Source organism: Puma concolor, chromosome A2 (genome assembly GCF_028749965.1).
Source record: "Puma concolor isolate L17-30 chromosome A2, mPumCon1.1.hap2, whole genome shotgun sequence".
NCBI lineage: Eukaryota > Metazoa > Chordata > Mammalia > Carnivora > Felidae > Puma > Puma concolor.
In genome coordinates this window covers 93617413-93642060 of record NC_141668.1, presented here as the reverse complement: position 1 = coordinate 93642060, position 24648 = coordinate 93617413, and the positions used below count along the sequence as shown (strand labels likewise).

Below are 24648 nucleotides of genomic sequence, written 5' to 3'. Positions count from 1 at the left end.
GTAAATTAGAAGGGAGAGTTAGAGCAGAAAATGCTCGGAAACATTAGCTAATGCTTGGCACTTCCACGGAGATAAATTAGCACTGTGGATTCATATTGTAATTTTCCTCAACTGTGCTTTTCAAGATTTACACTGAATTTCCTGATCACGAGGGATGTATAGCAATTATTCACTTGAACCCACTGTGTGTGCTGAACCCAGTAATTGAAGTGGAACCAAGATGTGTGCTATTGAGAAGGAGGTGAGGAGAATGAATGTACCGAGAATACTCACAACAAGGAAACCTCCTTGTCACTCATGGGAATTAAAAATTAAGACCTTTGGGTGGCTTAGTCAGTTAAGCATAGAGTCTTGATTTCAGCTCAGTCATGATCTCACAGTTCAGGAGTTTGAACCCCACATCGGGCTCTGCACTGACAGCACAGAGCCTGCTTGGGATTCTCTCTGTCTCTCTCTCTCTCTCTCCCTCTCTCTCTCTGCATGCCCCCCTCAAAACAAATAAATAAATGTAAAAAAAAAAAGTTGAGACCTTGTACAGAAGTGGTACTAGAAGGAACCTGGCTGCAAGCAAGATTTATTCTAAAGATAGAACTGGTTTTTACCGCAGGCGGGGTGAGGACTTCTGTGTTGAAAACTGAATGTAGATTGGATCTCATTGATTTAAATGAAACATGTCTGAATTCCTGTTTTTGAAAACCCAAAGCGAAGGGAGGCAGAAAGAGTATAAACAGTTGAAATTGAAAGATTCAAAGCCTTTGTTCTACTATACCTTGTATGCTGATCTTATTTTGAGTGAGTGCTGAAACAGTCCAGGCAGCTGAATTGGCAACAAAGAGGTAAACCATAAACAGAGCTATAAGCTGTCAAACAACACATCAGGGAAGAGGGATGCATTCTAACGATGAGGCTACCTAATAATGAGGGCAATTTTTAGGTGTTTTTCACTGATCTATCAAAAGTAACACAAGCTTTGCTACGTTTACTCTCATTTTGCCTCTAGGGAACAAATCATGCAGCTAAGTCTGCAACTGAAAGCAGTACATGAATTTCAAGATCTGAAAGAAACAATGGTCAGAATGAAGAACGAGGCAGACCTCTTACTTGAAGATCTTTGGAAAGAAATTGATTTGCGCTCCCGGGCCCATACTGCAAACATCATGGGTAAGAGAGAAAATGCACATCAACGTTTATAGACAAAGGTTGATGAAATCCATAGTGCAGTCCATTAGTGAATCACCCTGTGCTCATTGCCATAGTGTCTGAGCACTTTAGGACGTGAAAACACACCCATTAAAGGTATTATTTGCACATGAGTATTTTGACTTTGTAAACCTGGCAGAGCTTGGGTAGCATTTGCTGAAAATAATGAGTAGAGCTAGCAATGTGTGATACTCCATTTCCAGCAACCAGAAAGGCAAAGGCATATGAGGCCAAAAGGACTTCCGCGAACGTTTCTCGTAAGACCTTTGTAGAGATTTGGAGTCTTGTAATGTACTAAAAGCCCTTAATTCATTTTATGCTGTTAAAATGAACGGGAACCACGCCAGAGCCAAGATTGACTTGGAGGCAAAATGGAACACAAAAGCAAAACTTGGATTAGTTCATGTCCTGATCTCTGATGAGATCCCCGTTTTACATCTAGAAACAGATAACTTGTCACCACCGGGAGAGGCAGCCCTGAACGTCCGCTCCCCTAACCCACCTAACAGAGAGGCAAAGAAAAAACGTGCACGAAGCACATCTCAAGGCAAAGTCGTCGGGAGCGTCTCCTTACCCTGCGTGCATGCTCCAGGTTTTCATCTGATCTCCACCTGAAAGAGAATCATGACCCTCATGGAAGGTCTAAATTTAGTGAAGTAACTAGGGATGGTGCTCAATAAACTCTCTGAAGAGTAAGGGATTTGGTCTGATTCCTATCTGGAAGAAGGTGCCCATTGAAAGGATTGAAAATGCATCAGTGGATTGCTGGGACACGTACACTCTGGTGAGGGCGGGGGTGGGGGGGGAGGGCGTGCGTTGGGGGGGGAGGGCGTGCGTTGGTGGGGGGGAATTTCCCAACTCGGGAAAGCTTTTGTGGAAGTAAGGCAACTCGCGATCATCTCACCCTGTTGCAAAGCAAGCAGACCAAGCCCCAGCACCTCAAGCCTGAGCCCTGTGGGAGTTCCCAGAGGTTGCCCCCAGAGTGGAGGGGGTGCCAGCTTTAGAACTAGACCCTGATGTTCCAAAACCAACTTGTCCCTCCACAGACATCAGTGATGCCCAGAAAGCCTTGGCTCTTCCCTCAGAGTCAAAGGAAAAACCGTGAGACTCGGAGAAAGGACATTTCAACTGTCGCCATCCAGATTGCCGCCTCAGAACCGTTGATGGCACGAAAGATCTGGACCGGCATCTAGGAATCCACACGCAGACACAGAGAGAGAGTGTAGATTAGGCTGTGAGGACAGTGTCCATCTCAGGGGAAACTGAAGCCTGCTCAGCCCCTCCCAGTGTCCCCCAGAGTCAGGGCTCTGTGCCTTGTGGTCACCTGCCCAGGACCCGGCCAGGGGAGCGGCCTCTGTCCGGCACATGCCAGATAAAGGCGGTCTGGACCTTTTTTCTACTGTGGACTCCTGGCAATTTTATGAAGCTTCTGGACCCTTCCCAGAATGTTTTGAAATGTAGTAAAATCACCCTGAGCTCTATTTCAGTACGATTTCAAAAAGAAAATGCCTCCGCGGTCACCGGAGCCAAATAGGAGAACACTGCCCCCAGGTTAATCCTCTCAAGCTCACAATCCAGCAGCAATTCCTGAAGCTTCCTCGGGACACCTGACCGTGTGCAGGGCAGTAGAGATGGGGCAGGGAGAAGGGCGAGTTCTTGCCCTGAGTTACTCCGGTCTAGTGGGGAGGACAGGCATGGAAGCAGCCCCAAACAGCGACAAGACTGTATTACAGCATCTTCAAGCCACGCTGGGAACAGAGCAGGGGGGAACAGAATTAATTCTCGCTGGGTTTACTGGGAAAGGCTCTGGGAAGTAGGCGACCTCTGACTTGGAGTTCACAAATGAAGATAAAGTTTGCCAGAGAAATAAAGGCAGAAAAGCATCTCAAGCAATAGGAAGGTGTGGTTGTCTCATGCCCAAATTATGGTTGTGTAGGGGGTCAAGAGCCCCTCAACGTTCCTAAAATAAAGAGTTATAATTTCAAGTCCTGCTACACTGTCATTTGCAGTAAAACGTACCATATCCCTTTCATGAATTTGTATTTTACGGTAAGTATGGAAAATACAGGGACGTGCTTAAGAACATAGTTTCTGGAATCAAACCACCTGGCTTCACATCCTGACGTTCTCTCTTACTGTCAGCGAGACCTGAGACAAATAACTTACCTCATCAGAGCCTCATCTTCTCACTTGTAACAGCAGATGATGATCACACCAGTGCGACCTCACAGTGTTCTGTGAAGAGGAAGAAAGAACACTGACAGGAAGTGCAGGCACGTAGAAAGACTCCACCACGAGAGCCGTTGCCATCGGCCTCAACGTCAGGGGTCAAAGTGAAGTTTCGTTAGGAGACAGCCTCACCTGTTTGTTGACATATTGCTTGTGGCCGTTTCACTCTACAGTGGCAGAGGTGAAAAGTTGTGACAGACACGCGGTGGCCAGCAAGCCTAAAACATTTATTCCCTGGCCCTTTCCGGGACAAATTCGGCAACTCCTGTTCCATATGGTTAGGTAAACCGGGTTGGTTTCTCATGTCAGGGTTAGGTACTAATTAATACATAGCTAATACATTTGCGGAATACTTTACGGAGTGTTCTGGTATTATTTCACTTAATCCTCACAAATTACCATCAAACAAACACAATCTAAGCAGTTGACGGATTTGCTCCAGGACAGACTCAGACCGGTTAAAGGTAAAGCCAACACTCACACCCATGTCTGCAAGATCAACCTCAGTGCTGTGTACCTATTCTATGGATATCTGTTTCACTATCTCTTATCCTTCCCCAGTGGGTGGAAATTCAAGGAAGAGGATGGCAAATTTTTGTATTGACCTTTGAGACCAAGCCCATGGTCAAACTGTGGAAGGACGGTCTTGATAACCAGCATATAATTGGATTTGTCTTTGCAAAATTTATCTGACCTCAATTTGCATTAATATAGATCCCTCAGAGACTATCAAGAAGCATTATCAGAGGTCATCATCTGCTGAAAAGAAAGTTACTGAAACCACTTCTATCATAAAAAAACTCTGAAAAAACCAGGAATGACTTACATAGCATGTTTGATACGCTAAGCTCAAAAGAAAACTTGTCATTGGAAAAATTAAAGCAGATTACAGTCCCGGATATCCAAATACTGATTGAAAAGGTAAATATTCATGATGGTGTCGTGAAAGTGTTTGTAGTTTCTACTTGGTATACAGATCTCTTCAGTTGTATGTCCCCGTCTTACATTTTATTTTCTTATTTATGTTTTATAAGTGTGTAAATATAAATAACATATATACGCTCTGTTCTATAAGATAGAAACAATATAAATACATTTATTTATATTTTGCTTTTTATATCCTAGGTCAAAGTTTGAGAAAAGTCAGAGTAAGACTGTGGCTTGATTTCAGTGTTTTATGTTTACTTATATTATTTGCTATTTCCACAATGGTACAGATTATGATCATTTCCTCCTCCCACTCTACTATAAGTAAAAGGTAATTTTTATTTAAAAAAAATGAAATTAGTGAGAAATGCTAGATATTTGACTGTTTTCCCCCAAAACTCCCAGCGTAAAAATGGCATTGATTGACATAATGCTGATAACAAAAGATTCAGATATTTAGGTACCTAGAAACATTTACTGGGTTGTATCCATGAACCACTGCTGAAGAAACACGTATGCATAGAGCAGTGCTTTGCCTCAGTGACCCAGTGGCATTAGAAAAAACTCTGCTAATATGTTGCTTTTCAACATAAATCATTTCTCCTGTGAGGTGTGTGGGGTACCAGGGGACATGCCGTGCGTGCTTCCGTCCTGTGGGGACCCCAGCTGCCGTGGCTCCCGGACCCTCTCCGGCCATGCCCTCCAGCAAGCTCAGGAAGCAGAGTCTGTGATTCATAATTTGAGCGACCAGGTTCAAGGTTGGAAGAATCAGGTAAATATGTCTTCTCTTGTTCTACTTGTAAAGCTGTAGCAGTCAAAAGAGAAAAGCAAACTGTTTGAAATTTTTAAAACTGCCATTTAAGGGAAAGGACAGCTTCTAAATGTTAGGTGTTCATATGCTTGGAAAGATAGGATTAAAAAGACAGATGAGTGTGGATGTAAATGTACATTTAGAAGTACGTGTGAATATTGACGTATTTTCTATTATATATGTATTATCTGTACATGTGTAAATATATTTTTTATGTATGTGTGTATATTGTGTGTGTGTGACAAAGAAGTATATGCTTGTAGGATATAGACCTGTGTGGAATTTTCTCTTTTATAGCAAGTACTACATAGAAATGTGAAGACTTCTAGCCTTAAAGTTTTGAAAACTATAGATCCCTCAAGGTAAAGAAAAATTTTTATAAATTCAAGGGTATATTTGAAATTCTACTAAATGTGCAAATTTTAATGTCCGAAGTTCATTTGAAACACTTTTTTAAATGTTTGTTTATTTGAGAGAGCACACAAGCAGGGGAGGGGCAGAGAGAGAAGAGAGAGAGTGAGTCCCAAGCTGGCTCCTTACTGTCAGCACAGAGCCCGACGTGGGACTCAGTCTCACAGTCCGCAAGATCATGACCTGAGCCAAGATCAAGAGTCTGACACTTAACCAACCGAGACACCCAGGCAGCCCTGGAATTTAATTTTAGAAAATATTTTACTTTATTTAAAAACTTTTTTTTTAGTGTTTACTTATTTTTGAGAGAGAGAGAGAGAGAGAGTGTGTGTGTGTGTGTGTGTGTGTGTGTGTGTGTGTGTGTGTGTGAGTGGGGGAGGGGCAGAGAGAGAGGGAGACACAGAATCCAAAGAGGCTCCAGGCTCTGAGCTGTCGGCACAGAGCCCCACGCGGGGCTCGAACTCATGGACTGTGAGATTATGACTTGAGCCAAAGTCAGACGCTTAACCGACTGAGCCACCCAGGTGTCCCCAAAAATATTTTAATAGGAATACACCCTTGGGTCTCGTACTCCTTCCCATGTTGAGAGATATGATGCAATCGTTTTAATATTTAAGTACCTGATAATTGAGTCTCTAATAATTTTAAATGTTTTCATTTATTTTTCCAGTCGTGTTGGTAAATGAGAGTAATATTTAATTGCTTAGTTTTCTTTAGGTTTCTTTTTGTGAATACATTATGTTCATCTTGAAATGATGAATGCAATTTTAGGTATTCTGTGAGTACATTGGATTCATCTTGTAAACAAGATGATGATGTGTGGCCTCATTTGGTCCGTTTTTGACGATATACATAGAGTCTTTGATGAAGAGAAAAATCAAAGAGCTGAATTTTTTTTTACAATATAAGTTAAATATTATACCAGTTAGCATTCCTGTTTGTAAGCAACAGACACCAGCTCCTGAAAAACACAAAAAAGGAAGTGAACACAATTACTTCTGGGTCTCAGAATCGACAGAAGGACAGAGGAGCAAGCTTGAGAATGGACTGAGAGCCAAGGCTAAGTGTGTGTGTGTGTGCGTGTGTGTGCGTGAGATGAGTGTGCATACACACACATACACGTGCGCTTGCACGTGCACACACACACACACACACACACACACAGAGAACAACAGTCTCCTTCTTGAGCCTCACCTGCATGAACCTGAGCCCCAGCTCACCCTAAGCCCTTGCTCCACATGCTCCAGAATCCCAAGTTCTGGAAGAAGCCTCCGATGAGCCAAGCCGGAGGATATCCCTGCACATCCTAAACGTTGAAAATTTGTATTTACATAGTCTAATTCTGCATTGCTATATAGTTTTCACTTATATGCTGTTCATCATTCTTTAACAAATGTTCACTGGGTACCTATTATGTGTGAGACATTTATCTAGGTGTTGGGAACACAGCAGTGAACTAACAAATACAAATCCTAGTGCTACATCCTGGTGGTTAAAATAATCTTCAATTGTTTAATGTAATTATTACACCTTAATTAAACTATTACACCTTAATTAAACTATTACACCTTACTGCTCCTTCTCAAAAACACAGAAATCTCACCCCGTTTATGTAAGCCCTGTGTTCAGCTTTTACTTTTAAAAGATAGCCCCTGAGGGCACCTGGGTGGCTCAGTCAGTTAAGTGACCATCTTTGGCTCAGGTCGTGATCTCACAGTTCGTGGGTTCAAGCCTCGCATCAGGCTCTGTGCTGACAGCTCGGAGCCTGGATCTTGCTTTGGATTCTGTGTCTCCCTCTCTCTCTGCCACCCTCCCATTCATGCCTGTCTCTCTCAAAAATAAATAAACATTAAAAAATAATAATTAAAAAAACGATAGCCCTTGAAGTGTGTTTTAGCAGAATCTGGCTTAATCAGCACATCCATGGAGAACTGAAAAGGATTGGGGCAGGGGTTTCGTGTTGATAAAATGGTGTGCTATTTTCCTCTTGATTAGAAGGGGGAAGAGTGCCAGAAAAGATTGTGAGAGAATTCTCAGGAGTCAATTGTGACAAGAGATGGATTGCAGAGAGATGTTTTAAGAGTGAAGTAATTTAGCAGTCTCTTTCTTTCTGAAAACAGCATCGACTAATCCACACAAGATTCCATCTCTATACTTTGGTGTTTTCCCGTCCAGAGCATTTATTTCTGGAATTCTCGTTTTACTCCTATGCATTCTTTCTTACTGCTAACCATTTTATTTATTTATTTTTATTGAGATACAATTGACACATAACATTGTATTAGTTTTAGGTGTATGACATATGGTTTGATAGATGTATATGTTGCAAAACGATTAACACAGTAACTCTGATTGACATCCAACACCTCACATAGTTACATATTTTTCTCGTGATGGGAACTTTTAAGATCTCTCTTAGCAACAGCTGACCATTTTAAGGTTTTCAAAGTTCTAGAGAATTAAGGAATAGCTCTCCACGAAGTGAAGATACATATCTTTTTTAATCATGGAAATATTTCTTTTCTCTTTCATCATTTGCCAATGACTGCAATTAAATCCTTTTCCACAAAAATCCAACAGCTCAAATTAAGCTGGCTCCTTTTGTGGGGAAATAAAGGGAGATTTTTTTTCCTAATTGTGTTTGATCCTAATTAGCCCTACTTCTGTCACAATTAATTTATTCAGTACAGCTCAGCTTTCTGGTGATATTGTCCTATTGCCTTCTGTTGTTTTTTGTTTTTGTTTTTGTTTTTTTTCCTCTTTCTCTAATTTGTTGGAATCTCAAGAAAAGCCCAGGACCTTTCTCAAATCACATAATTAAGAATTTGCACTTCTGGGGGGCAAGCCTTTTAGACCTATCATTTCTCCACCAAGTGTACAAAGTGTTGGGGATTTTTCTTTGTAGCCTGCTCTGAGTTCAAACTCATTTATTAAAAGGAGGAATGCTTTCTTTTTAGCTTTTAAAGAAAGTACGTTATTTGAACTTGAGGAGTGTTGAGAAGAGTAACTATTTGAACTTACCTAAAAGAAAATGCTCAGTTTATTAAGCATAATGGCCACTGAAAGGAGTCCTAAGTGATTTGCTGATGATGTAGAATGCAAAAGTCTCATAAAAATAGCATTTGAGTTTTACATTTGTGTCAGACAAAGTCATTAGTACTAGGTCAATATTGTTTTCAAATAATAATGTTGCTCACTAGTAATGTTTTCAGAGAGAAATCACATTATTTTTTTTTTTTTTAAGATTTTATTTTGTAAGCAACCTCTGCATCCAACCTGAGGCTTGAACTCACAACCCCAGGATCAAGGGCTGTGGGCTCTACCAACTGAGCCAGCCAGGCGCCACCAGATAAATTCACGTTATTAAGAAAACATGATAATGAAAACAAATAATATCACCTTATATTTTTTTTATTTTTTTTTCAATATATGAAATTTATTGTCAAATTGGTTTCCATAAAAGGAATCCTTTAAAATAAATCTTTTGTTTCATTATCTAGACTTCTATTTTGTTTTTAGTGAATTTCATTTGGGTCAGCTAAGTAATTAAACGTTACACAATGTGCGGAACTGTTGTATTTTTTCCCTTGTTGTTCTTTCCTTATTCCAGCTCAAAAATGTAAGTAAACTGGCAGAAGTCTCCAAAAGCAATGCCTTACAGCTGAGTGAGAAACTGAGGAATATGAAAAACCAAAGTGAATCTGAAGAAGAAAAAATGAGTCTTTTAATCAAACAACTGAAAAAGTTTTTGTCAGGTAATTATATATATATATATATATATATATATATATATATATATATATACTATATATATTATATATATATATTGTATATATATATATGGGGACTAGTTTTTTGTTTCTTTTCCTTTTCCTTTTTTTTTTTTTAATTTAATGTATACTCAAACAGCACAACCAATTCCAAATTACATTTAGTGGGAATGAAATGCGTAAGTCAGAAACATGATGTACTCCTTGATTTAAAATTTCTTAATGAAAATAATCCCAAAATAGTACCTCCGCACCAAAAACATATGGCTCTCTGTATAAGAGCAATTTAGTAATAAAAAATTTTTAAAAATCTAGTATTTAGTTAAAATTTCAAGCAACGAACTCGGTGTTTAAAGTTATATGTTTTGTTAAAGAAAAAAGTCTACTGTAATGATTCTATCAGATTCCCTAATGTTAGGAAAATCTGACATGATTTTCTCTGCTGACAGACCGTATTAGATCTGTTATGGACTATTTTCCAAGTTTCATAATGGTTCTCTGTGATTGACCAAAAGGAACTATTTGTGACTCATTATTATTATAATTATGATTTTTATCCCTCATTGTACCTTATTTGGGGAGAAGTGTATTTTTTTTTTATTTTTTAGGAGATTATTTTAAACTATAGAGAATTATTAGTTGAAGATAAAAAATCGCATGGTACAACTGAAAATTGACCTAAAACCTCGCACTCTGCAAGTAATGCAGTTCGGATACAACTGTACACAGAATTAATCTTTTTTTTTTTTTATTTTATTTTTTTAAAATTTTTTTTTTCAACGTTTATTTATTTTTGGGACAGAGAGAGACAGAGCATGAACAGGGGAGGGGCAGAGAGAGAGGGAGACACAGAATCGGAAACAGGCTCCAGTCTCCGAGCCATCAGCCCAGAGCCTGACGCGGGGCTCGAACTCACGGACCGTGAGATCGTGACCTGGCTGAAGTCGGACGCTTAACCGACTGCGCCACCCAGGCGCCCCACAGAATTAATCTTAAGAGGCTTTCTTCTCGGGGCGCCTGGGTGGCGCAGTCGGTTAAGCGTCCGACTTCAGCCAGGTCACGATCTCACGGTCCGTGAGTTCGAGCCCCGCGTCAGGCTCTGGGCTGATGGCTCGGAGACTGGAGCCTGTTTCCGATTCTGTGTCTCCCTCTCTCTCTGCCCTTCCCCCGTTCATGCTCTGTCTCTCTCTGTCCCAAAAATAAATAAACGTTGAAAAAAAAAAAAATTTAAAAGAGGCTTTCTTCTCTATCAACCATCTTCCAGATTCAATAATTTAATGCACCTCACATGAATTAACTGACAACTGGGATGACTGTTACAATCTTTGCAACCACTTTGTTCATCTGTTTAATATTTGTAAGAGACCCCTGTGGCCAATTATTTTTTCCATCTCAGTGTTTCTAGATATCGGATAAGCAGCTCTAGTCCTGATTTTCGAAATAAGAACAAAATTAGGCAGTACAAATAATCGGTGAAAATAATCAAAATAATCCGTAAAAATAAATGGGGGTGCAGTGGTCCCCTGGATGATCGTTCAAAAACAAATTTGCTGTGAGTTAGCTAGATGGATTGCTATCGACCAGACACAGATCCAGGAACTGGTGGGATTGAGGAACGCATTAGCTGTTTCTACAGACACGGGTCAATCCAGGCACGAAAACCAAAACTAAACCGAACTGCCAGACCCATAGTGTGACAATGGTGCATTAATACACCTCTGGGCCCCAGTGAGGGTTCTGAAGGCAAGTTCAACTGCCTTCCACCTCATTCCCTGGGTCATAGAGCCTACTTCCTTACCAGTGGTATTTCTCATCGCTGCTGAATACATTTCTAATTTTAAAAAAAAGTTTAATTACGCTAAGGAAATGAAAAACAAAACTGTGTCCAGATTATTACAACAAAAATTAGGCAAAGGGAGAAATCCTATTCCATGAAAGAAACTTCCCTGATCTGGGCCCCAAGACCCTTGGTCACTGGGAAGCAATACCCTTCACTCACCAATTTCTTCTCTCTTTTCCATAAAACCCAAATGAAAGTATTATTAAATTGCATGGTGCCTACGCTATTTAGCTATTCTTGACCCTCTTAATATTTTCCTTGTGGTCTGAATTCCCTATTAATGAAGTCCCATATGAAAATTTTGAATTTATGCTCTCATGATAAATGCTAATAAATGTTTGATGACAGATATGCGGTTCAATGAAATTCACTTACTAGAACTTTTTTTTATAAAAGGAAATACTATTTCTTACAAGAGCCAGCTCCCCGAGCACAGTACATTCTGTTTAAAGTATGATTTGAATGTATTCACCAAATTGTCGCTTTTTTTTTTTCCCAAAAGCATGACAGGAAGTAAAACATTCCTTTTATATTAGACAAAACAGCTAAAGCAAAAATGATTGCCAAAAGGATATATACTCATATCATGTCACTCAAAAGCTAAAAGCTGTCTGTGGTGCCCACTGTCTCCAGAAGAAAGTCCACGTTCCTTAGCCTTACATTGAGAGGTTCCTGTGTCCTGCTCCCAGCCCTTGGGGACTTCCGGTCCCTCCCACCCCCATTTAGACTCCACTTTCCTGCCAACAGTGATCTGATCATTGCTCCCAAGCTTTGGCTTTGGCGGTTCCCTCAATTTAGAATGCTCTGACCCCTGCCTTCACCCCACATTTCCCCGAGTATAATCTCACTGTCTTCCAGGCTCAGTTTATGTGCCTTTTCAAGGTTCTTCCTGAAATATTTTCCCCTCCCTCTGGGCCGCATATCATTTCATCTTATATTTATTGCTTCTGTTCGTATGTGATCGGTATTTGTATGGAATGGCTTAGATTCCCCCACTTGATGGTAAACCCCTTGAGGATTAGAGCTCCAACTCTCAATGTTGGATGTAGCATTCTGCCTCAGTAAGGAGCCAGAGAGTCACAAAGAGCTGTCACCCCGAACCCTAATGGCCGATCTTCCGCTGCAGTTCTCAGGGAAGGCCAATTTTATTTTCCTGAAAAGCAGGGCATGGGTGCATGTAACAGTTTCTTTATAATATGTTATTCATCCGGTACTTTCCCCTGTACTGTCACATCGTCTTCTCAAAATAGGACTTTGGTGGTGCCCAGTTATAGAAATGGGCAACCACTGTGTGCCTTTTTAAGGTCATGGAGAATTAGAATCGAGTTTTGTTGAGTCCAAACCTGGTGCTTCCCCGATACCTCATTCACTGTATTTGAATCTTCTCTTTTTAAGTTTATTTATTTTTGAGGGAGTGTGAGCAGGGGAGGGGCAGAGAGAGAGGGGAACAGAGGATCCAAAGTGGGCTCTGTGCTGACAGCAGACAGCCCGATGCGGGGCTCAAACTCACAAACCATGAGATCATGACTTGAGCCATAGTTGGATGCGTAGCCAACTGACCCACCGAGGCACCCCCCACTGTATCTGAATCTTAATGACAGGCATCTGAACATTTTAATTGCTTTTGAATCGGTGCTTAAATAGTTCTTGGGAGGATGTTTTGCGGAACGTACACAATATTCCAAGTCTGTAGTTTTTCATTTTTCCAACAATCATTTGTGCAGTGTGTATTCAGAGAGAAGGGGAAACTGAGGATGAGGAAGAATCCATGGGGACATAGGCACTCTAATCCCTCTATTCTAGGGACACATAATCAAGTGCAAGTACATTTGACTTAGAGTTCGTTGTGCTTGTATTTATAAGATTCAGTGTTGAATAAGGAGACACAATGACCTAAAACCCACCTTCTTTCTTATTTAAGAGGAAAATGTGCCTCCGGAGGACATAGAGAAGGTTGCAAATCGTGTACTTGACATCCATCTACCAATAGCATCACAAAATCTAACCCGTGAACTTGACAAGATACGAAAACTGATGCAGCTCTGTGAGGACAACGGAACAGATGCGGGCAGGCTAAATAAAGCGGCAGACGAAGCCCGAAAGGTTTTGTTGAAAGCAAAGGGAGCTGAGTAAGTACAACATTAATAATCCCATTCCTGCTCTCACAGACCATCTGCTAAAAGACCATCTGCAAAATATTTGCGTGAGGAGTTGCTTAACGTCCAAATGAAATTACCCTCCAGTAGTTCAATGCCCACAGTGAGGGCTAAGCCCTCTGCAGGTGTCTCAGGAAGCTGGGCAATTGGGAGGCAATGGGCGAGCATACATATTTTCCATTTGCCTTCCATAGAGTCAGAATGCCCTTCCAGTGATCTGGTACCTCTTCATGCCAATAAACGTCACAGACTAGTTATATGCCAGTTTCTTAACAAGTGGTGGGAATATCGGTGTATTTTCCCTTTCTTGTTTACCTATGTCTGGGACTTTCTAAATTTACCATAATAGACAGTACCTTGAAGATCTAAATTTTTTTAAAAAGACCACACTAAAAACATATGGTGGCGAGGGATAGAAGAAAGGAACACTAGTGCCCCAGGAGCAACACAGGAGTAAAATTAGGGCGCAGAATCAATTAACTCTTGCTTCCCCTTGTCCTTGTTGACTTCGCCAAGCGAAAAGGAAAAGACCTCTTGATGTTTTTATGAGCGTGGGGTGCTGTGGGTCAGAGTCATGGAGTCACTTGGACAGTGGCGACATCATCAGTATCCACCACCATTTTTGGGTGCCCCGCGGTTGAGCCCTGAGCTGCCTTCACTGTCTCCACACCCACTTGTGTAAATGAAGTGTACCAGACTCAGGTGTAAGCCCAGCCCCTTCCAGGGTTAATATTTAAAACTAGGAAGATTAAGTAACTGTGGTATAATCACTTGGCTATTAAAAATGATGCTGTGAAAGATTCTTGATAACATGCAGAGATTCTTGGAGTATAATGCTAATGCTTTTAAGAAGAAGATAAGAGCTTATACACTGAAGAGGACCTCCATCATGAAAGGAGAAAAAAATGTAGGATAAAAATACTGGACTACGCTGCTATCTTTTTTTTTTTTTAAACGTTTATTTATTTTTGAGACAGAGAGACAGAGCATGAACAGGGGAGGATCAGAGAGAGAGGGAGACACAGAATCCGAAACAGGCTCCAGGCTCTGACCGGTCAGCACAGAGCCCGACGCGGGGCTCGAACTCACAGACCGTGAGATCATGACCTGAGCCGAAGTCGGACACTTAACCGACTAAGCCACCCAGGCGCCCCTACGCTGCTATCTTAAAAGGTGGTAGGATTAGTGGTAAATTTTTCCCTTCCTGATATAATTTTTTCTTTGTTTTGTGTTTCTACCTCCTCCTCCTCCTCCTCCACCCCTCCCTCCTCCCCTCTCTCCTCCCCTCTCTCCTCCCCCTCTCTCCCTCCACCCCTCCCTCCTCTCCTCCTCCTCCTTCTTCTTTCTCCTTCTTTCTTCTTTCTTCTTCTTCTTCTTCTTCTTCTTCTTCTTCTTCTTCTTCTTCTTCTAATTTTTCATATTTTCTAAATTTAATAAGCAGTTACATTGAAAACCTAAAGGAAAAAGAGGGGCGCCTTGGTGGCTCAGTCAGTTGAGCATCCGACTCTTGATTTCAGCTCAGGTCATGATCCCAGGGTCATGGGCTCAAGTCCCATGTTGGGCTCTGCACTGAGTGTGAAGCCTGCTTAAGATTCAATCTCTCTCTCTCTCTCTCTCTCTCTCTGTCCCCTCCCCCCCACATGTGTGCACGCTCTGTTTCTCTCTCTAAAATCTGAAGGAAAAAGAATATAATAAAAAGATATGGTGGTCAGGGAGTGTTAGGAGAACTTTCCTGAGCCCCTCCTGTAACTGTAGAGAAAGAAGTTCTAGAAAGGGAAGTCTACATATTGTATGGTTCAACCAAAGGACATTCTGGAAAAGGCAAAAACTGTGGAGACAGTGAAAAAGATGAGTAGTTGCCAGGGGTTGAGGGGAGAAATGAAAAAAAAAAAGGTGGAGCAGAGAGAAATTTTAGGACAGTAAAAATATGCCGTATGACACTATAATGATGAATACATGGCATTGTACGTTTGTCCAAACTCACAGAATGGACACCACCAGGAGTGAGCCCCAATGTAAACTATGGACTTCAGTGTCTATGATGTGTCCATGCGGGTTCATCAATACTAACAAATGTACCAGCCTGGCAGGGATGTTGATAACTGGGGAGGCTGTGCCCGCGGCGGGGTGGGGGCAGGGGGCATAAAGGACGTCTCTGGACCTTCTGCTTAATTTTGCTGTGAACCCAAAACTGTTTAAAAAAAAATAGCCTTTTTTAAAAAAGTGAGTGAGAGATTCCACTAGGAGAGGTGGGGTTGCATGGGGAAGGCGGATGTTTTGCAAGTCAGTTTTTCTTGCTGTTCCACACGCACTTGTGATTCTGCCTCTGCAAAGGTCTATCTGATATTCCACTCGCCTGGTACATTCTTCCCAAGGTGCTTCTGAGCCCACAGATCTAAGTATCTGCTGACTGTTGACTAGAGGTGAGCTTATTTCTGTAAAACAGACTATCACTTGGAATGCTTGTGATTTTAACCTCTGACTGGGCCCCTGGAAGCTAGGATGTCAGTGAAGCTTAAATAAACCTGAATAAACACAGCCTGAAAACGTAGGGCTTTTAGTTCTCTTTGCTGTCTGTGGAGTCTCTTGACTATCCCACCCCCACTCCGGTGAGGATTTAGAGAGTAGTGCTTAAGTTTGACAAACCAGGGAACTGGAATCGGCTGAGGAGAGTTATTTTGTTCAAAGCTGGGCAGTGAGAGTCCTCAAGCCTCTCTGGTTATGACAGATCGAGAAGGAACAAGGCCTGTGTCATTGATTTCCATATCTGCCGAAATCCATATCTATTTGATATGTGTATATGTGCATTCTTATTGGCATGTAATACCTATTTCTCAAAATAAAGATTTCCGCACTTTGCCTTGCTTAAGAGTAATTTAAATTTACTTTATAAATAATTCAGCCAAGTTTTTCCGTTGAGTCCAATGAACTCCCAAGGTGAAATAAATGAATAATTGTATATTTATCTAATCTGACACATTAATATCTTACCTTAGAAAAGCAGCAAATGTTCTATTAAATCTTGACAAAACGCTGAATAGATTGCAACAAGTTCAAACCACCCAAGGACGGATAAATTCTGCCATCACACAGCTGACTGCAGAGATAACAAAAATTAAAAAGAACACCGTGCAGGTATTTCTGTACCCTCTTTGAAACTAACCTGAAAAAAATTTTGAATGTGGACACAGCATGGTTTTTTTGTGTGCCAATGTGATGCTTGCCTAACCCATCTGATGGGATGATTTTAGGATAAAATAAAATGATGGTGGTTTTATGCATTTAATTGATGTTCTTTTTTTTTAATGTTTTATTTTCCAGAGAGAGAGAGCGTGAGCTGGGGAGGGACAGAAAGAGAAGGACAGAGGATCTGACATGGGCTCTGTGCTGAGAGTAGAGAGCCCAGTGCAGGGCTTGAACTCACAAACCGTGAGATCATGACCTGAGCCGAAGTCAGATGCTCAAACCAACTGAGCCACCCAGGCGCCCCAATGTTCTATGGAGCTCTCACAGTATCACTTCATTCATTCTTGACCCCTCCCGGGGTAAGAAGCAGGTGCTACTGTCTGCTTATAAATGAGGAAACTGAGACTTAGGGAGGTTAAGTGACCTGCCTAAGGTCACACAGCTTATTAAAGGTAGATTTGAGGCCGGAGTTTAATCCCTTCTGATTCCAGGGAAAGCCATAGACTTGCGAAAGCTCATGAGGCAAAGAAATAAAGCTGATTGTTGCCAGGGTTTTGTAACTGCCAGGTTTTGCATGAGAGCTCATCAGACTATCCTAAGACTGAAAGAATATCTTACCCTAAAGAAAGCATCCCATCCAGAGCACGGGACAGGGTGCAAAGCCATGGTTTAACCTACAGAATGGATCCGGGAGAGGAACCTGGCAGTTGGAAGACAGGACAGGACCTAGTCCCAAGCTGTGTGAAGTGTCTTCCTCCAAGTCTCCACTCTCCAGTCTATTCCCTTCTCCGTAGAATGCTGGTTCCTCGGTCTCTGTTCTGCAGCCGGGTTTTGTAGGTAAATACATGCAATTTGAAAAGAAAAGCAGAAACAGACAGAACAGGAAGCAGTGCACCAGGAAGTAAAAGGGTTGGATATGAACCGGTTGCAAATATTGGGCAGCAGAGAAACCAAAGAAGGCCTCCAGGATTTCCCCTTCGAGGCATATACTCTAGAACAGGGGATGGCGAAATAGAGCCCACGGGCCAAATGGGCTCACTAACTGTTGTTGTTTTTGTTTTTGTTTTTATCCCAAAGCATGAAGTCTTAGTGGAATACAGCCACACACTGTCGGTGGCTGCTTTTGTGCTACAGTGGCACAGAGTTGCATAGCTGTAATAAAGACTTTATGAACGACAGAGCACACAACATTTACTATCTGGTCCTTTACGGAAACAGTCCGTAGACTTGTACTCTAGAATAATTTCCTCGTGTGTCCAAGGGCACAACAAGGGACTTCTATTTCTACAAGTATGGTGCACCCGGGACCCCAAGGAGCCCTCCTAGTAGAAAAATACCCAAAATGTTGCATAGGATTTTTTTTGAATTTTAATACACAGCTGAATTAGTAAGAAATGGATGAACTCTTCAGAGGCCAACAGTGACAGGGAAGTCTGACGCCAGAGAGGTAATAAAGCATGAACCTGACGGCGGGCAGAGTGTATCTGCCAACCCCTGGTGCATGAGAGCTGTTGGTCTTAATGCTCACCAGGCAGAAGAGACAGAAAACAAAGCCCATTCAAGGAGAGAATAAGACCCCAAATGGAAAGGCAAAATTCTCAGTGAAATGTTAAACCCCTCCCCCCCAACACACACACACACCCTGGGAGGGCAGCCCCAGTAAGACACTGGGGCTGTAGGGAAGGAAAGTCTTGACTAAGAATTTCTACCCCCAAGCTGGCTTTCACAGGAATTTGAGGGTCAGATTCACACTACCTGTGTGGCCCCCCACAACCCAAGCTGCAAATGTCCCTTAAGGTGGTCCTGGGCTGCCCTCAGATGCCTGGCAGAGACAAACAAGGGAATTTACCTTAAAACCAAGACTCAAAAAAATTCTCCCCAAACACATAAAAGAACAAATTGCCTGCCTCAAGCAAGAGTCATCAGAAATAGTAAACAACAGAATCAGAACACAAGAGACTGGGGATATACCATCATTGGATACAGAATACAAAATCATAATGTTTATTATGCTTGAGAAAATCAAAGAAGGCATGAAAGGACGACCAAAGAATGAGATACAAGAGATAACAGGGGCGTCTGGGCGGCTCAGTCGGTTGAGCATCCAACTCTTAATTTTTAATTTCGGCTTAGGTCATGATCCCAGGGTCGTGGGATTGAGCCCCGGGCTGAGCATGAAGCCTGCGTAAGACTCTCTCTCCTCCCCTCTCCCCAACGCACGCTCTCTCACTCTAAAAAAATAAATAAATAAAAAGGATATAACAGATGACCAGCCAGATTTGACTTCTATATATGACAAATGTAGTCACGGAAATAAGAAACAAGTATAAGATGTTCATTATTGTTTGTAAGGGGGAAAAAAATTAGAAGCCACCTGCAATAAATAACCAGAGAATAGGAATATCAATTGTATATCCGAACAATGGAATGCTTTAAATTGCTAAAACGGAATAAACAAGAGCTATGCAAACTAGCCAAGATGAAGTATACAAGCATAACTTTGAATTAAAAATTTAAGGTGCAGAAAGAGACAGTATCATTTATTTGCATACGGTTAAAAAAAGAAATACCGCAGGTGTTAAAAATACCGACTTTGTAATAGTAAAAAAGCATGTAGAAATACACGGGGTGACGCATGTTAGATTCAGGAGAGTGGTTCCCTTTAGGGGGACAGAAGGGATGGGATGAGGGTCTTCACTCACTGGCAAGCGCTTTATTCTTAAACGGGCTGGAAAGTGCGTAGATACGGGTCATATTTGCTTTCACGCCCGCGCGTATGTCTAGGAATATTTTATTACAACTTTGTTTTGGGTGGAACTGAAAAACCGAAGGAATGATTTACTTTCCCTTCACACCTAGCTTATTTTCTGAAGGGCATAATTCGATCATTTGTCTTTGTGTGGTTTGTTACACGAAGGGACTTTCTCCCTTCTGGTCTTTCAATCGACAACAGGCTGAAAAGGAAGCCAAGGACACCGAGAACAAGCTGGACTCAGCAAAGCAGCAGTCGGTGCTGGAAGCTGGACTCTCCCAGCTGCGGACCACGTTGCAAAGGAACAGGGGGAGAGCGGCCCGCGTGAGAGCTCAGGCTGCATCGGCCCAACGCCAAGCTGGGGGCCTTGAACAGGTCAGTAGCCCCACCAGTACCACGAAGAGCAGACAGTGCTTCTTTGGAGGATAATCCTTTAACCCCACCTCATGGTGCCATTTGTCAGCAGTTCCGTTAGTGCTGGACCCTGCTCAGTGGTGTGTGTTAGTCGGGATTCCCATGGGCATGAAGGCTCTTCTGTAACGGAGGGCTGTCTCCGGGGAAGACAAACGTCCTTTGACCGTCCTAGGAGTGTTTCCTCCCCCCATCTACTCCTCCTAGTACTTCTAGTGGTTTCCTGGTCTATTTTTCCCTCCCTTCCAAACATTCACAGTCTGTGCCGTGGGTCTATCTTGGGCGTATTTACCCTTTACTCTAGATAAATCACATAACCTATAATGAAAACAAGTGAAAGTCACCTGCCAAAGAGAATAGATCATGTTACAAAAGTCAGAGTGAGTTAATTAAACAGTTGTGGAAAATACCTTACTAATCTAGTTTGCTGAAAGAAACTATCAACTCATTTTCTTAGCAGGATATCTCTGGTTGGCTGCATTAATAGAGTAGCTTACACAAAGGAAAGATGTTAAGTGTTTTTACAATTAGTCGGTTCTCTTGCTTTTAATTTCTAATGGGCAGGGTCACTCCCCCCCCCGCCCCGCCCCCCACTTGGGACTTGAGCACACTTTCTATGAACAGAAGTGGAGAAAGGTACTTCCCGCCCACCCCCTCCCCATCTCCATAGCCCCTTCCTGGCCTTCTCTCATCTATTTAACATTCTAGACTGTCAGCCACGCAGGCTGATCCCAGAGATGTCCATTCTAACACTGAGGGAGCTCTGGACACTAACACATATATACTTCGCTTCCTGCCTCATTTCTCTCTTACGTATTTGCCAGCCAAATAACGTATCGTTGCTACTAAATCTTTGCCACTCGCTCTGCCCTTCATCCTGTACGGGCAGCTGTCTGATCCAGCTGAACCAAAGATTTGTCAAAGGCAGGATTGCGTCAGTTCTGTCCTCTGTACCTCCCACCTTAGCTAGTTTAGCACAAACAATCGGTGCTTCCTAAATCATTGCCTTAACATGGAATTAACATTGCTATTTTGTAACCAAGCAGTTTTATGTTTAATCAGCTAAAGCTGAGGATTTTTTTTCAGTCTAAAAAAAACCATTGCAAATAAAAGCCCTGTTGGAAATATCAGGGTGACTCCAGCATATTGATCAGATCATGGTTTCCGCTTGCACCTTTTGTGAACGGTATCAGGCAAATATCACACCCGTATACACGCTTTATAAATATTTTCTGGTGATGGGAGCGTTTCTCTGTTATAGGAGTTTGCAGAGCTAAACAACCAATATGCTGTTCTTCAGCATAAGACAAGTGCTACAGGACTGACAAAGGTAACATTAGATAAAGTGGAACAGCTAAAAGAGGCGGCAGAAAAACTGGCCACAGATACAGAAGACAAGATAAGAAGAATAGCAGGTATTTCTTCCTTTTTTGTAGCTTTCTGGAGGTCCAAGTGGCAGGTGAAATTGTCTATATTTAAAGTGTACACTGTGACAATTTGATGGGCATATATGTTGTAAAATGATCACCACAATTACGTTAATCAACAGCAGCCCGCATACTTTTTATGGTAAGAATGTTTAACATCTACTCATATATGCAATAGAATATTGTTAACTAAACAGCGCCGCACTGAACATGCGATCCCCAGACTTTTTCATCTTTAAACTGAACCCTTTTGGGGCGCCTGGGTGGCGCAGTCGGTTAAGCGTCCGACTTCAGCCAGGTCACGATCTCGCGGTCCGTGAGTTCGAGCCCCGCGTCGGGCTCTGGGCTGATGGCTCAGAGCCTGGAGCCTGTTTCAGATTCTGTGTCTCCCTCTCTCTCTGCCCCTCCCCCGTTCATGCTCTGTCTCTCTCTGTCCCAAAAATAAATAAACGTTGAAAAAAAAAAATTTAAAAAAAAAAAAAAACTGAACCCTTTTACCAAGCTCTCCCCATTTCCCCAACCCACCAGACCCTGGCAGCCACCATTCTCTCTGCTTCTAGGAGTTCAGCTTTTTTTTTTTTTTTTTTTTTTTTTGGATTCCACATGAATCTATGAGTGAGATCATATAGTATTTGTCTTTCTCTCTCCAGCTTATTTTCACTTAGCATAATGTCCTCCAGGTTCATCTATGTTGTTGCAAATGGCAGAATTTCCTCCTTTTTTTATGGCTGAATTACACACACACACACACACACACACACACACACACACACACACATTTTCTTCATTCATTGATGGACACTCAGGTTGTTCCCATATCTTATTTATTGTGAATAATGCTGCAATGAACATGGGAATGCAGATATCCTCTTTGAGATATGGATTTCATTTCCTTCAGAGAGATACCCAGAAAGGGGATTGCTGGATTATATGGGAGTTCTATCTATTCTATCACATGCTCCACCGATGTGACAATAACAGAGTGCCACACTTCCCTGGTAGAATGTATACCAATTGATCATGACACAGTTCAACCACATATGAGTCCACTGAGGAAAGGAAGGAGGAATTGGGTCAGTGCCTTGGGGACCGCAGTGTAACAAGTCGCTTGCATGGTTTTTACTTCAAAGGGTATCATCGAGCCTCCATTTCTGTGTTCATCAGAACAAACCGGCATGGCCTTTGGTCAACCTGAAATGCCCTTTTCCGAACCCACTGTTTCTCAACCCAGGGTGATTTTATCTCCTTCCCTGGGGACAAAAACGTCTGAAAACATTTCTGCTTGTCACACCTAGGGGGTTCCACCGGCATCTAGTGGATGGGGGCCGGGGGCACAGGTAAACATTCCATGATGCACAGGACGGCCCCACAGTGAACAATTATTTTACCCAGAGAATCAGTAGTGTGGATGTTGAGAAACTTGAAACGCCCCGTCCTAACCTATGCTTCCTATTTCTCCTCTCATGCAAATAACTGTTTTGGAGTCCATATGATCTAGACCCCAAGGCACTGGTCATCCTACAGAGATCTGTAGGTAGCATTCCAGAAGGAATCGTAGTCCAGACAAGGATTTTGATCAAAAATGGACATTTAGATGTGCACAAAGTGTAGTAAATATAGAACGCATACAGTCAGAAAGTTCATCAGAATCTTCTTCCCCCACAACTTGTACTCATGGTTTTTCTAGGCAGTCATCATGCCCTTAACTGCTTCTAAATCATCAAGAAATACCAAATGATGAGTGGCCTCGTTTCACTTTTGGTTGTATTTGTATTGTCTCCAAAACTTTAAAGTGAATCATATTCATTTGGAATGTAAATAACTCTCAAAATATTCAAACAACCGAGACTCCTCCTGTATAATGCTTCTTTGTTATAAAATGAGTCTTTGGCCTTAGAATCACTTATATTCCCACTATGACAGGGAAAAAAATGAGAACACACCGTTGGTGTGGGCCAAAGTCAGGAAAAATACATCCCACCCTGTTACCATTCATTATCTCTGGGGAGGGGGAGAGTAAAGAGGAAAACGCTACTTTTTCTATTAATGTAATTGTTTATATAATTTACATCTTTTACGTTTATGTAATTTACACAGTTTTCACTTTCCATATTTTCCTAACAATTTTGAGAAGAAATTAACTAGGAAAGAGTCAAAAAGAGCGGTTTTTATTGTGCCCTCCATAAGCAATACCATGAAAATCAGTTGCTGTTATTCACACAACTTGGTCCTTACTGTAGGAACAAAAACGTGGGGAGAACATTTTCTGTCTTGTGTTTTATGTTGAGGCCCAAACTGTTTCTACGTATTCCCATAGCCTCAAACTCTCAACAGTTTTTGAAATTCGCTTGGAAGAGAAGTTAAGGGCCTTCTAAGAGAAGTCTAAAATAACACACTCCACTTTCTTGGCTCTGTTTTGAGAGCTGTTCTGACAGCTCAACAAGGTAGGAAAAGAAGACATTGGCTTGGCCACCTTCCTGATTCTGCCACTCGAGAAGGGTCTGAACCCCAACAGCTGTGCTCTTGTCATACCTGTTAGGAAGAAGTGCCCATGGGACCCCAGAAGGGAGCCCTTATTTACGTTGGCAGGGTCAAGGTTGAGTGAGAATGGACCCCAGTCCACAGCCAGGGTCCCTCTATAGTCCTTTGTGTCATTCAGGGTCCCAGCGAGAAATAGGAAGCACACCTGGATAGAATTCTGGATCATATATATATATATATATATATATATATATATATATATATATATTTTTTTTTTTTTTTAATGTTTATTTCTGAGAGAGAGAGAGAGAGACAGAGCATGAGTGGGGGAAGGGCAGAGAGAGAGGGAGACACAGAATCTGAAGCAGGCTCCAGGCTCTGTCTGAGCTGTCAGCACAGAGCCCCACACGGGGCTCAAAGTCACGAACCGCAAGACCATGACCTGAGCTGAAATCGGATGCTTAACTGACTGAGCCCACCCAGATGCCCCTGGATTGCATACTTATAAACAGAGTGGGCTCTGTTATCTATTTGTTGTGTAACCAAGCACTCCCAAATTTAAGGGCTTAACACAGCAGCCGTGCATTGTTTTTCTGTGGCTTTCTGGGTGGCCGTTCTGTGGGTCTGTCCTGAGTTCTTCAAGCAGGTGCTCTCAGCTCCTGGGTCAGCTGGCTGGTCCGCCTGGGGCCGGGCTTGACTGAGATGCTGGACCGTTTTCTCCAGGGTCTTTTATCCCAGGCTGCCTTATGGCCTCTTGTGTTGAATTCCATGAGAATGAGCACAGAAACTGCAAGGCCCCTGTGGTCCTGTACGTTTCTCTCCCTTCATACTGGTCAAAACAACATGCAGTGCTGGACCTGGTTTGAGGGGGGAGGGCAGATAGCCTCTGCTTCTTGATAGGAGGAACTCTAAAAACCACCCAGGAATTCAGAGAATCTGCTAAGGGTGTGGAGGTACCTGGTGACGGGCGGCAATGAGAAGCCATCAGTGTCCCTGGGCCTGAAGGGGCAGGGGAAGCAGGAGGGCCAGAGCCCTGAAGGAGCTCTA

The 24648-nt window shown here is 42.2% G+C and overlaps 1 protein-coding gene and 1 long non-coding RNA gene across 2 annotated transcripts in view; one reads left to right on the top strand and one right to left on the bottom strand.

The window, feature by feature from the left end:
- The window catches only part of LAMB4 (laminin subunit beta 4), a 114671-nt gene that overhangs the window by 85798 nt on the left and 4225 nt on the right, over positions 1–24648 (top strand). Inside the window, 9 exon segments of the mRNA XM_086696954.1 lie at positions 1001–1161; positions 4144–4223; positions 4225–4350; positions 4967–5128; positions 9189–9333; positions 13110–13317; positions 16341–16479; positions 19484–19657; positions 20955–21108. Coding sequence (XP_086553080.1) covers positions 1001–1161; positions 4144–4223; positions 4225–4350; positions 4967–5128; positions 9189–9333; positions 13110–13317; positions 16341–16479; positions 19484–19657; positions 20955–21108 — 1349 coding nt within the window.
- Positions 2029–24648, bottom strand: part of LOC147583330 (uncharacterized) — a 45940-nt gene continuing 23320 nt past the window's right edge. Inside the window, exons 2-3 of the long non-coding RNA XR_015248100.1 lie at positions 16336–16441; positions 2029–3435 (exon numbers count right to left, since the gene is read on the bottom strand). This is a non-coding gene — a long non-coding RNA (uncharacterized LOC147583330). The remainder of the gene's footprint in view (positions 3436–16335; positions 16442–24648) is intronic.